Source organism: Varanus komodoensis, unplaced genomic scaffold (assembly GCF_004798865.1).
Source record: "Varanus komodoensis strain SLA01 unplaced genomic scaffold, ASM479886v1 scaffold21, whole genome shotgun sequence".
Lineage (NCBI taxonomy): Eukaryota > Metazoa > Chordata > Lepidosauria > Squamata > Varanidae > Varanus > Varanus komodoensis.
Window position 1 is genome coordinate 11,033,474 of NW_025335589.1, and position 13,187 is coordinate 11,046,660.

The 13,187-nt window shown below is 43.0% G+C and overlaps 1 protein-coding gene across 3 annotated transcripts in view; it reads left to right on the top strand.

Annotated features, from left to right (window-relative positions):
- Positions 1 to 1,144: 1,144 nt before the first annotated feature.
- The window catches only part of GRIA2 (glutamate ionotropic receptor AMPA type subunit 2), an 82,706-nt gene continuing 70,663 nt past the window's right edge, over positions 1,145 to 13,187 (top strand). For 2 of the 3 annotated variants that reach the window (XM_044430693.1, XM_044430695.1), the window contains exons 1-2: positions 1,151 to 1,238; positions 1,986 to 2,126. In XM_044430693.1, coding sequence (XP_044286628.1) covers positions 1,151 to 1,238; positions 1,986 to 2,126 — 229 coding nt within the window. Of the gene's footprint in view, positions 1,239 to 1,985; positions 2,127 to 13,187 lie in introns of all 3 variants that reach the window. The other variant, XM_044430694.1, reaches the window with a different exon arrangement.

Consider the following 13,187-nt stretch of genomic DNA (forward strand, 5'->3'; position numbering starts at 1 on the left):
GTTCCGGGGTCTGCGTGTATGTCCGTGCGGGGTGTGTGTGTGTGTGTGTGCGGGCGCGCGAGCGTGTTTTAAAGCGATTAGCATGTGAAAAGCCAAACACTCTCCTCCCCCGACCAAGATGCTCCTTGCACCGTCAGATCTGGTGCGAAGGAGGAAGAGGGGGAGAGAAAAAGCTCTGGAAAGCAGGCAATTTCTAAGTTGCCTTGGGCTCGGCCCCCCTTCTGGGCGGGGGGGGGGCAGAGACCCCTTTTGCCCTTCGAGCGAGCTCGCGCGGGGAGGGGGCGAGGGAGAAAGGGTGCCCACCTCGCTGCAGCGTTAGAGGGCGGGCTGACTTTTGAATATCCGTCGTCCCCTCGGCGGCGCTGTCCGCGGTGCTGAAAAAGACAAGCCCCTCGACCAGCTGACTCGCTCGGCGGCCGAGGCTGCCCTCCCTTCCAAAGGCGCGCCGGGCTCGTGCGCCTAGGGCCAGTGCAAGGCGAGCGAGCGAGCGAGCGAGGAGGGGTCGGAGGCGCGCGCTCAGCGGGCACGCGCACGCTGTCTCCCTCTCGCTGTCTCCCTCATCCCCCGCCCCCGCTTTCCTTTGCCCATCTTGCCTGGCTTGGTGCGCGCGCGCGCGCGCGCGTGTGTGTGCAAGAGAGAGGGGAGAGAGAGAGGGAGAGAGAGTGGGAGGGCGTGTGGCGGGTGTGCGCGCGTGAGTGTGTGTGCATGTCGGTGTGCGTGTGGCAGAGAGGGGCGAATGTGTGGGATTGCCTGAGAAGGAGCTGGATGTACCGAAGCGCCGGGACTACAGCAGCGGCAGCGGCGGCGGCGGCAGCAGCAGCAGCACCGAGCCCCGCATTCCAGGCGCCTCTTCCTTCCTGGGGCTGGCCTCGGGACCACTGCAGCAGCGGGCCAAAGCTTCCTCCCCCCCGCAGCCCTTTCTGTTCCTCTTTCTCCCCCTTCTCTCTGCTGAGGGCTCCTTTCCAGCTTGGGTCCTTCATCCGCTTGCCCAAGATGCAGAGGATCTAATTTGCTGAGCGAGGAACGGGCACGGAAGAAGAAGGAGGAGGAGGAGGAGAGGAGGCGGAGGCGGAGGAGGAGGAGAGGCGGCGGCGCCGGCAGCAGCGAAGGAATATTCTGTGGCTTTGTGGATGCTCTACTTTTCATGGCAATGCAAAAGATTCGGCAGATTTCTCTCTTCCTGGCTCCTTTGGTTTGGGGACTCATCTGGGGGGTCTACTCGAACGGCATACAAATAGGTGAGTGTCCTCTTTGGAAGCAGCCTTTTGCCTCCCCCCGCCCCTATCCTCCCCTAAGAATTCTTCCTCAAACGAGGACACTTTTTGCATCCATTCACTTCGCGGAGAAGGCTCGATTTAAGGCTATATCCCTTCTGCGCTGGACTGAATGGATGCAAAAAGTGCCTTCATTTGAGATCAACTCCTCGTCTCCTCCTCTCCATTTGTGCTTTTCTGTTACGTTTATTATTCCATAAAATGTTAAATCCCTTTCGTCCCATCTTCTATTTTCCCTTCCCTCTAAACGCAACTCCTTTGGCCAAACCGGTCCGAACACTTAAACATGCCAAGCACTTCAGCTTAACCAGTGTACGGATGACATTTGCAAAGGTGCAATCTATCTCCCATTCAAACTGAATAGAGGGGAACACAAAACAGCCCCACAATTGCACTGAAAGGACCTGGTTACGCTCTTGGTGGAAAGAAAGCAGCATGCTGTGGGAGATCCACAGACTGATCTCCCCCTCCCACCATGCCGGGGTATTCAGTATCTGAGACGGCAAGGTATGGCTGAGATGCAAGGCTAGAATATCGTCCTTAGGATCAATGAGTCTGGAGGCCAGTCCAATCTGAGGGAAGTTCCAGGGCTCGGAAAAGAAGGTATCTTTTTGCTGTAACAGGCAGTGCAGCTGCCAAGCCTGCAAAATTGACACCCTCTCTCTGTGTGTGCTTCTTGTCCTGTTTTTATGTGTGTTTGTCATCTTACAGGGGGGCTCTTCCCCAGAGGAGCCGATCAGGAGTACAGTGCATTTCGGGTAGGAATGGTTCAGTTTTCCACTTCAGAGTTCCGACTGTCACCTCACATCGACAACCTGGAGGTGGCCAACAGCTTTGCAGTCACCAACGCTTGTGAGTAATTAGTGTTCTGTTCCTCTGGATCATCTCTTCGGCACCCCTTGGCTCCTGGATGGTGGGGAGGGCTAGCAGGTGCAAGGCAGTGTGCGTGTGGGATCATGACTTCGGCATTCAACCCCTCCGGAGAAGCTGGTGGCATTCAGGGGGGCGGGGAAAGGAAATTGGACAAAGGAGTGTGCACTGACCTAAGTGCATCTGCCTCTGGTGGAGGGTTGCTCTATCACCTGCTCAGGGTGGTCCCTTGCTGCTCCAGCCCCTTCGAATGAGATTGTACTAGTCGGTTTGCAAATTGACTTGAGCTTTCAAGGATATCACTCTGGTTCTTTGTATTATGTATTACATAAGGTTGGCTGCAGCAGTGGCTGGTTGTGTTGTTTGGAGGACTCCACCCTGCTCTGGATCTGAGGCCCATGTGGATCCTTGCCTGAGTGGGTGGGTGTGTTATTTACCTCCATATCTATTGTGACAAAATAATACCCCAGCCCTTCAATCCCTTGGGGTATTGGGGATAGGGAGAAAGACTGATTTTCTTCCCAAGAGATGGGGTCATTTGGTGAGAGGGCTTTCTGCAGATTCTCTCTCTCTCTCTCTCTCTCTGTGTTGGTAATAGGAAACTAGCAGTTAAATTCTCTCAATTCCACCACCCTTTCCACCTTGCCACAGAAAAGTCCTTGCAAAGCTCCTCACCTTTCCTCTGAACACAATTAAGGAAGGGTGTTGAGAAACAGCCTTCTGTGCCACAGGGCAGTGCTGGTTTCATGCAGAACAGCCCATGTGCACAGCAGGGGCCAGAAGAGTGGGGCGATCACCTCCAAGTGCCCCTTCTGGGTCATGTCCTAAGGAATGGTGGTTGGTTGCACATGGCATAAGGCCATACATGCCAAGCTTGCCTGCTGCTTTAGTCTTTGTCATTCAGAAGCCCACATTCCAACATATGCCTCCTGCTAAAAGAGACATCTGTCCTCAAGGCTATCTCAGCCCTCGAGGTCTCTCTCGGTTTCCTAAAAGGGCTCATAGGAAGACATTGCTTGAGGAAAGAGCAAAATAGCTGCAAATGGATTGTTGGGTCTGAACAGCAATTGCTGCATGAGACACTGATCAGCCATTTTCCTTTTTGCAATTCTCCATATTAGAATTATGCTGCCCATCCTTCTGTCAATAAATCAGAGCAGTTTGGGGAACACTTTTTTTAAAAATTTGGGGAGGAAACTAATTCAGTAGCAACTACAGCATAAGTGCACAAATGGCTCTTGCCCATCCAATATCCCTGCTACAGGGAGCATTGCTTTGCTGCAAGAGCAGTCTTGCCTTCCATCAGTTCAGATGAAATTTTAGCATCTACAGTGTGCCCATGTGACTAGTTTTCCTTCTCTTGCTTGGCATTATCTTGATATTTGTCTTTTGTAAGGTTCAGAGGGTTTTCCAGTAGATGTCGTTAATAGGCACAATGCAGCTATTGCAAGGGTCAAGTAGCAAAAATAATGTGATGGTAGAATCATATCTGAAATTACTGTATTTACTATCAACTTCCTTGGCTGGAGTACAAATCTCCGTAGGGGCTGGATTTGACAGAGCAATGTGGTTGGCATTATGCAAATGAGGGGCATAATGAGCTAAATAAATAAATAAATAACCAAGGCAATCATAGAAGGCTTTATTGCCTTAAAAAAAGAAACCCGGCTTACTAGGGTCTCCTCCAATGTCTCCTCCTCCTTTACCAATACTGGTGGTAAAGCTAGGACTTGAAATGTGAGGAATTGCAAGGTGAAGGTTTTTTAATTTGTGAAACAATGGACTTATTTCTTTTGGCTTGTACTGGAAAGATACATCTTAAAAAGGGAAATATAAATTTTAAAAATTAAAAGTAAAATGAATCTGTGTGGTAGGTGTGGAGGAGACATCCACTGAGGTGCTGACCTGGCCAGAATATTACATCCAACTAAGATTATTAGAATTACAATTCATTATTCTTACTTTAAGAAATGTGTGGCATTTTGTCATTTTCTGAGATTCTAAGACCTTTACATCCAGGACAGAGGGAAAACAAGAGTGGTGATGTGTCCACAGGGATCTAATCACATACCCAACAGGGATGTGATAGCCAAGTGCATCTTCCTGCAATAAAAATGAACATTGTGTTGAGAGATTATAACAAAAACAACTATGAGCTTTGGCATTTTAAGAACATCAGGCCATAAAGATGTGGAGCAGACCAGGGGCCTATTTAGTCCAGCATTCTGTTCCCACATTGGCCAATAAAATGGTCCCACAGGAAGGCACAAGCAGAACATGAATGCAACTGCCTCTTCCAGTTGGCATGGAGCTGTAAGGCCTATGAAACTGGTGTTAATAGACAGTCATGACTCAATCCTACAGGCTCACCATTATCTTGTAGCATTAGTGTCTGCAGGCAACAAACTTTGTCATTACATGCCCCTTAAACCTTGCAACATACTACAGAATTCTTTGTTGATACTATGGAAATAGTGTGGACAGGTGACACTGGAACCTTTTAGTAACCTTTTAGATGACATTCTGCTTGGTTGTGAATGCAAAGTGCTTTTTGCTCTTTTTCTTAGTGGATCTTTCTCCATCCACGGGGATCATGCAGAATCCACTGTTTCTGTTGTTAATTGCAATCTAAAATTTGTTTCATAGTCCTTAGATATGTGAATCTGACTAAACTGCAAAGGCTTTTGAACATGCACAGAGTGTGTTTTCCTCACTCATGCAGTTCTTTTTCTGGAGCAGAGGGAGGGAAAGCTCTGAAGAAATGAACCTTGTTATCTCTTTCAAGGAATAGATACACTGTCAAGACCTGGAGAATCAATAAGCAGTTCACATAGTAAAGGACTATTAGGTATATGCTGTGAAAGATCTGGAAATGAATAACTACAAGCCACTCAAAATATAAATAAGAACACATAATCTTTAAGGATACAGAGGAGGGAAAATGCTATGGAGTAATAAACATGCTGTAATATTCTGGATCAAAAGGTCATCGCAGACCAGCAAAACAAATGAACGCAACTACATTATCAATTCACCAACTTTATAAATCTCTATCCCACTTGTGAGGAAAAAATCGTCGCATGGCTCACAAAGGATTTAGAATTAGAACAATAAGATGCTCTGTAGAAAGTGGAGCTATCATCTGACATTACAGTGGATGATTTTAATGTCCAATGAATATTCACAGAGAGAAAGCAATGCATGAATCTATTGGCTCAATGCAGCAATCTTTCGTTTAAACATCATCTTCAATGTGCACATGGTGCATTAGTACATAAGAAAAGATGGAGCCCTGTCCCAAGGATCTTACAACCTGAAATTTGAGAGTGAGGAAAACAGGGGATATGATAGGACAGCATGGTCTGGGATGACCTGGAAGGTGGGGAAAGATCTGGGCAATAATAAATAAATCTGAGCAAATGCAGTACCAGCTAGTTTGTCTTTACTGCTGTTGGAATTAGATGTTCAGTTTATGTGAAAGACTCAAGAAAATTAGGATTTTAGGATGAATTTGAAGGAAGGACAGATGGAAGGAGGTGATATGGTACCACATTCATATTCTGGAATAAGAGGCAGCAAGAGAGTAGATGACAGTGGAAGTATTGGAGAATGACAGAAATTTCCTGGAAAATATGGGAGAGATGGGTTGGAACGATGCCATGAAGCGCTTTAATGGTCAGACATTAGTGTTGAATATGGGAAGGGATTGGAAGCCAGTCGAGGAGTCAGAGAAAAAGGTGCAGGAGAGTTCCTATTTGCGTCAATGGATGGGCCTTAGCTACACATGAAAGGAGGATGTACTGGCTTTCAATACACCATTCTTATTTTAATTGGTGCCAAGGGAAAACTATATCTCCTTCCCCTTCCAATATATTTTATCATTGCTGTTCACCATTGGTGAACATTCAGTTTACAAGACAGTTGTCACTGCTGTATTTCATTCTGAGTTTTAGCCTGTCTGATTTTCAGAACACTTAAACCAATGTTTAGGTATTCATAAAACATTGACACTTGAGCTACTGTCTACAAACAGCTCAGTCCAATCTGGGGCTGCTATGGAAAAGTAGGCTATGGATTTATTCCCTATCCCATCAATGGATTTCTCCCCAGTTGCCTATGCATCATGTGCCCATAATGTAGAGAATGAAATTAAATAGTAATTAATCTAGATGTCCCATATTTCATTTTAACACAATATCATTAATATGATAATTAAAATATTGTATTATAATATAGTCACTATAGTGCAGGGTTGAACTTGGACCAGGGAAAGATGGGCAGACATTCATTACATTTTAATATTAATAACTCAGTGTTAATTTAATTTAATATTATGTTTTCCTCTGGTAGTGATAGCTAACTGAATAACTTTATGGAACCTTTCTTTTCTGTCCTTTTCTCACTACCACCATCATGCTATAAAACGTGGTTGCCTTGTGGAATAGGTAATGAATCTCTTTGGGTGTTTATATATTAATATCAATTAATGAAGATGAATTGGGGATTTCTTTCAACCTTTCTAAATACCATTTGCCTAAGTGCTGCTATCAGTCAAAAATGATAGCATATATTTTCAAGAAGCAGATGGGAACCTTAGCTTTTATGCATGCATATGTCTTAGCATCTTAGCTATGAATTTTACAATTGACAGCATCACAGAGATGGAATGGACATCTGTGTAATATCAATGGCCAGAAATGTTAATCTTGGTGTAATATGTTGGCTGTAATAAAAGCACAGCAGGTAATATCACTCCAACCATGTCTTGAGGCAGATAAGTCAATGCATTTACTATATGGTTTCTCATGGTTTCACATTTATTACTGTAAATAATATATAAAGAAGAAGTGGAACAGTGTAAATCACAGTCAAGGCCTTTATCAATTGATTCCGTGCCCCCCCCCCCCCCCCCCCCAAATAAAAAGAGAAAAGCATCATCGAAGGGCTGGTTCATGGACAAACATGACTTAATTACTCTAGTCTTCAGCATGTGATTGACAGTTGTGACCGATGGGGTTGCTTCTGGAAAGCACAGCAATTGCGATGCCGTCAGCTGATATGGACATTTCCTAGACTGAAAATGGTATTCAATCTGTGATGGTCCATTCCTACATGGACGATCATTACTTGATATCACAGTTATCAAACATTAAACAAGCACAAGTGAGTCATCCCTGTGACTGTATTTTTCTAAAAGGATGCCACAAAGACAGACACAACTGCAATTTTATTAGCAATGTCCCTTGGAAGTCAAACTTTCCTTAAGGTAGAAATCTTATCCCAAGAACATGTAGTAGGAAGCTCATCCCAGTGAACTCAGTGGGACTTACTTTTACAATAAAACTGTTCAATTGAAATGCAATGCTTGTTAAAAAACTTGAAGACCCTCTCTTGACCATTTGCATAGCCTTTGTTCCCTTCTTACCCCATGAAACACAAGGCTTCATCAGTAACTTTGATACAAACCCTCTACAATCAATGTATCATTCTTCATCATGCGAAGTTTATAACAAGCTTTTTTAAAAAAACAAACAATATTTATTTGTTTGTTTGTTTTAAATAAATCAACAATAAAAATATAGCAAAGAAGAACAAAAGATATAGATCTAAATTCACAACAAAACTAGTCATGTTTAAGCTCATTTATTTCCACGAGCTTAGAAATACTTAACTTTATATTGGATTTGGGCCATAAAGCCAGATGGACTTAAATTCTGCCAAACTGCACTTACAGCTGATAATCATACAGAAAAAGATCAACAAGGAGAAGCCAGTGAATTGCATGAATTCTGAAGAGAGATTTGACACTGTGTAGATGTTCTGAGAGAAGAGGCAACATTTCAGGAAATCTTTACATGACAACCTAGGCATATCTAGTCAGACTTAACCTTTATAGAGTTTAATTTGACTTGCTCTCTATTTAAGGTTGCAATTTAAGAATGACTGCTGAGCCTAGCATTTGTCAGTATTTAGTAATGGACATGCAATGCTATCTAGGTGTCTGAAACAACCTGAAAGCTTGCTTCAGTTCACAATCGATGTCTGTCAAGATAATTAACACTTACAGGACTAAAGCCACATATTTTTAAAAAAATGATGAAAAGATACTAAATAGAACATGGCATAATAGTTTTTCCTACTATTTCTATGTCATTGGCTTATAATGCCATTTCTAAAACTTGGCAAAAAGGAAGGAAGGAAGGAAGGAAGGAAGGCAGGCAGGCAGGCAGGCAGGCAGGCAGGCAGGCAGGCAGGCCGGCCGGCCAGTTAGCTAATCATCTACAAATTCTCAAAGTTCTATTATTAAAGAGATGTAAATAATAACAGGAATACTGTAACTGGCAGAGGAGTGGTATTTTAAAATGATATATTTTCACAGGAAAAATAGGCATGACAATTTTATAGACTCTTACTTGGGAGAAAGCCTAATTGCATTCAATGGAATGTGCTTCAAAGTAGACATGTACAGTGTTGCGCTATAAGAGCCCATTCAAAAGATTGCAGACAAAACGGCATCCACCAGATGGCAGAGTGCTCCTAGCATTAGGAAGTTGTTTCTCTATCATCTAGTGAGACTGAAATGAATGTGCAAAAGTGTAGCAAATTCTCTCCCTCTCTTTCTCTCTCTCTCTCCTCCATGAAAACGTAAGACATATTAGCGTGTGTTTTTATACTATGCCTTTCCTCCAAGAATCCAAGGCAGTATACATGACCGTCCTTATCTCCATTTCATCTGCCTAAGTACTCTATAAGGTTGGTTTGATTGAGAGTCAGTGACTGGCCGAAAGGTGCCCAATGACTGTCATGGTTGATTAGGGACTGGAACATGGATTTTCCTAAGTCCCAGTCCGACATCACACTGACTTGACTTTCGAAATATTGGCTATATGATGATATGAAACTTAATTTATATATGTTTTAAAATGGCTTTAAGAATATGCCCTAAAATTGCATTGCAAATGTAAGGAATTATAATCTGAGTCTATGTAGGAGTCAAGCAAAATTAAGGCATTTGTGCTTCTGTGCCTTTTTTGCCCTGATGAATTATTATATTTATATATGATGTGGAAATATCACCCCCAAAATGGGCATGTTTTGAAGTAGGAAGAGAGGCTCCATAAAAGCTGCATAGTCCATTTCTGCTTGGTTCTAGCATTTCACAATATTCAGTCAATATCATTAAATAGCATTTAGGTTTTTCACTATCTCTGACAGCTGCAAATTTGTCCTCAGTCCATACTTTACACCTGCTGAAACAATAGAGACCTGCCTAGAGGAGTAAAACACATTTCTGAGGAAAATATGACCAAATTTCAACACTCTGATTGAATTTCACTTGGCATCCCAATGTAATGGGTGGCGCTTATTTGCTAGCTTTCAGTTGACATTTGTGAATAGCTACATGGTGGTTTGGACTTTAAGTCAATTTCTTCCTTCAATAAAGAGAGCCTTTTCATCCTCATAAAAAGCATCACGGCATGCTGTCGGGGCATGGGTGCTCATCCTGAACAAGCCATCCATCTTCCTGCATTCCTTATCGAACGGATCCACAGTGGTTCAGAAGCTGGTTGCCAGAGTAGCTGCATTCTCACATACTAACTGCATGAGCAGGGGGGTGCTGTAGTCTTGCCCCCTCCTTGTGCATTTGCACACATTCTCTGAAGAGAGGAGCCTCCTGTATCCATGCAGGTCCCCATAGGAGACTCTCATCTTCATTCCAAAACCACCATTCCTGAGTACAAGTTGACAGAAACATGTGAGGACAGCCAAGACTAGAGCAACACAACATCATAATTGGGCTATCACTGGTTTCTCTTCTTCCTAAAACTCCCATTAAATGGGTGTCCAGAATGTTTTGATGAAGGTTAAATAAAATAATTGCCTGTCTGGCAAATTCACAATTCCACTTTCAGGTAGTGAAATGGCTTCACTGCTTACCCTTTTTGTGGAATATAATTCCCTTAACTGCACGTGAGGTGGTAGTCTAGATGAAGCTTACATTCTTTATCTACTGTTTGTAAGAGCTAGTCCTCACTCCTGAGGAAGAAGTAGCAGGAAATAATTAAACACTGTAATTACATGTTGTACCATTCCAAAGTATGCCCTATTAAGTTTAGCAGGACTTACTCCTTAGATTGTAGTCTAAGTGCATATCCTATACCAGGGATCGGCAACCCGCAGCTCCGGAGCCGCACATGGCTCTTGAATCCCCTTGCTGCAGCTCTGTCGCTCAAAACACGCACCGGCACAGCCGCCAATCTGCAACCGAGGCTCTGAATTACAAAATACCAATAGGTGATGATGAGGCAACCAGTAAGGAATGCCCCGCTCTGCTATTGTGCAGGGAAGGAGTGGAGCAAGCTTCCTGCAGGTTCTCATGTTACACTAAATGCTGCTGAAAAGATTCTCTTTGTCCAAATGTAATCTCCTTCCTCTGCATGATAAAAGCTGCGCTTGGGACCTGTCACAATTCACATCACTTGACTGTTTATCTGTTAATCAGTCACTAAACACACCTATATCTGCAACTTCCCCTGGTAGGCCAACCATGGATAAATCGAAGAAAAGTTTCTGAAGAAAATCAAATGTTTAATGATATGTGGGTAGATTCATTTGATTTTACTGCTGATGAACTTATGGGGTTTGCTGTTTAATGCACGCAGCCCTTTAGCACTGACTTTGACTCTTCAGGAAGCTGTTCTCCTATTCAAAATATGAAAGGAGTCCTACTAGTTTATAATGTAAGATTAAAAATAACAGTTTTTCGTGACCTGCAGCTAAATCATAATGAAGATATACATAGCATTAAGGTAAAAATGATATATGCAGTGTTATCTTCATTTTAGATGTCAAAAGGGTTTTGCAGCTCCTGGTGTTTTCTTTTGTGTGGGAAACAGGTCCAAATGGCTCTTTGAGTGTTAAAGGTTGCTGACCCCGTCCTATACGTTCCAGCAGAATGTAACACAGAGCTTTGAGAGACAGCTCTTTTAAACTAGAACTTCTAAAAAATTGGTGACATTGAAGAAAATATTGCAAACATTCCACAAATTAAAACTTGGAATATCTGTACGATCCATAGAGCAATGTTCATGCTTGAGTTCACTTGAATAAAACTGTTACAGCAAACGGTGCACCAAAATGAACAATGCAATCTTATGCATGTTGTGTCGGAAGTAAATTCTTCTGATATCAATGGGGTGTGTAATGATGTGTTTAGGATTGTAGCCTAGAGCTGCAGGATTTAGTTGATTGATCAGAAGATTTGATTACAAAGATAGTGTTTGGCTCAAAACTTACCCCAGATGAATTAGTTAATTTAAGCAGATTTTAATAGTTCAACAATCATTTCTAGTACAGTTGCCCCTCCAAATTCATGAGGATAGGGGCACAGAACCCCTTCGAAAGTGGAAAAAATATGAATATCTCCAGCCTTCCTCAAACCTTAACTCTTAATACTGTTGACCATGTGTATACTGGATTGCTTCTCCTTCCCTCTCTCCCACCTTGGTCTGCTCCAGCAGGGCTCCTATTCATTTATTACATCCTTATGTTCTCATGTCCCACCATCCTTTTTATTCACCAGTGCTTCCTCTTTCTACCAAGGAAATGCCAGAGAATTCCCTCTCCAAATGGGTGGGGCAAGAAGGCATGCTCTGGAGGCATGATCTCCTCTTTTGCTCCCTCTCTCTCTATGGCGATGACAACTTTCTGCAGTAGGGCACCAAAAAAAAAAAAAAATCCATTTAATTATTGATGGCAAACTCACAAAATCAAATCTGCAAAAGTTAAACCCACAGCAATCAAGGTTCAACTGTACTTATGAAAACTGCCCATGATGAGCACAATCAGCAAGAGAAATTGATGTCTTTTAACTTGATGCTACTGAGTGATGAATCTGAATACAAAAAAAGTTACTTTGGAATTATTTTTCATATATGCAAAGTTATGCAGGTGGAGAACATGATCTGATGTGGCTGCCCATCCAAACTCAGATGATTATGAGGAAGCTATCAAGAGTGGAGGCAAAGGTCATCTCTACATATCTCTCATTCTGAAAAAGACTTGGCCACCTAAATCATTTGTCACAGCTCATGAGAAAGACTTCTCCACTCCTCATCTCCTAGAATGCCCACCAAAGGCTGCTTCCAAGGTCACTCTTTTGACCTCAGAGCTGTAGCTGGCACAGTTCTTCCTCCACTGGTTGTGAGGGCAGAAGGAGGGCATTCTGAGGATGCAGTGTCCTGCCTCTGAACTTTGAGTCCATTTCTAAGGTTGGAACTGGGGCTCCAACCTTTCCTATGGCTGTGTAGTCTCTATTAGCCATAGGATTTTACCCCTAACTGATGGATCAACTGAATCATTATTAATCAACTAGGACTTCTTTAGTCAAATGGCAGTTGCAATTATAATTTCTAGGGCATAATTTATTATCACCTACCAATAACAATGGGGGACTGCAGGTGGTGCAGTGCTTTAATCCACTGTACTGCTGGGCTGGTTGATCGAAAAGTCGGCAGTTCAGATCTACACAATAGAGTGAGTTCCTGTTGCTCCGTCCCAGCTCCTGCCAACCTTGCAGTTCGAAAGCATGCAAATGCAAGTAGATAAAAAGGTAAAACTTCGGTGGGCAGGTAACAGCGTTCCGTGCACTTCGGTGTTTAGTCATGCCGGCCACATGACCACGGAGACTGTCTGCGGATGAACGCTGGCTCTCTCGGCTAGGAAACGAAGATGAGCACCGCCCCCTAGAGTCAGACATGACTGGACGTAACGTCAAGGGGAAACCTTTACCTTACCAGTAACAATGGGAAAGATGAATGATATTGTATCAGCCTAATTTTTCATAAAACATTAAATGACATGCTACTGCCTGGAAATATGTATTTCTAACTATCCCTCCAAATCAATCTCTTCTTAAAACATTTCCTTCAGGCTACAATAAAAACATTGTAACAATAGCATATTATTCATACAGTAACCTTGGCACAGAGGTAATGTGTGTATGTGAGATCTTGAAAGTCAAACTGTATTTGTTCAAGAAAG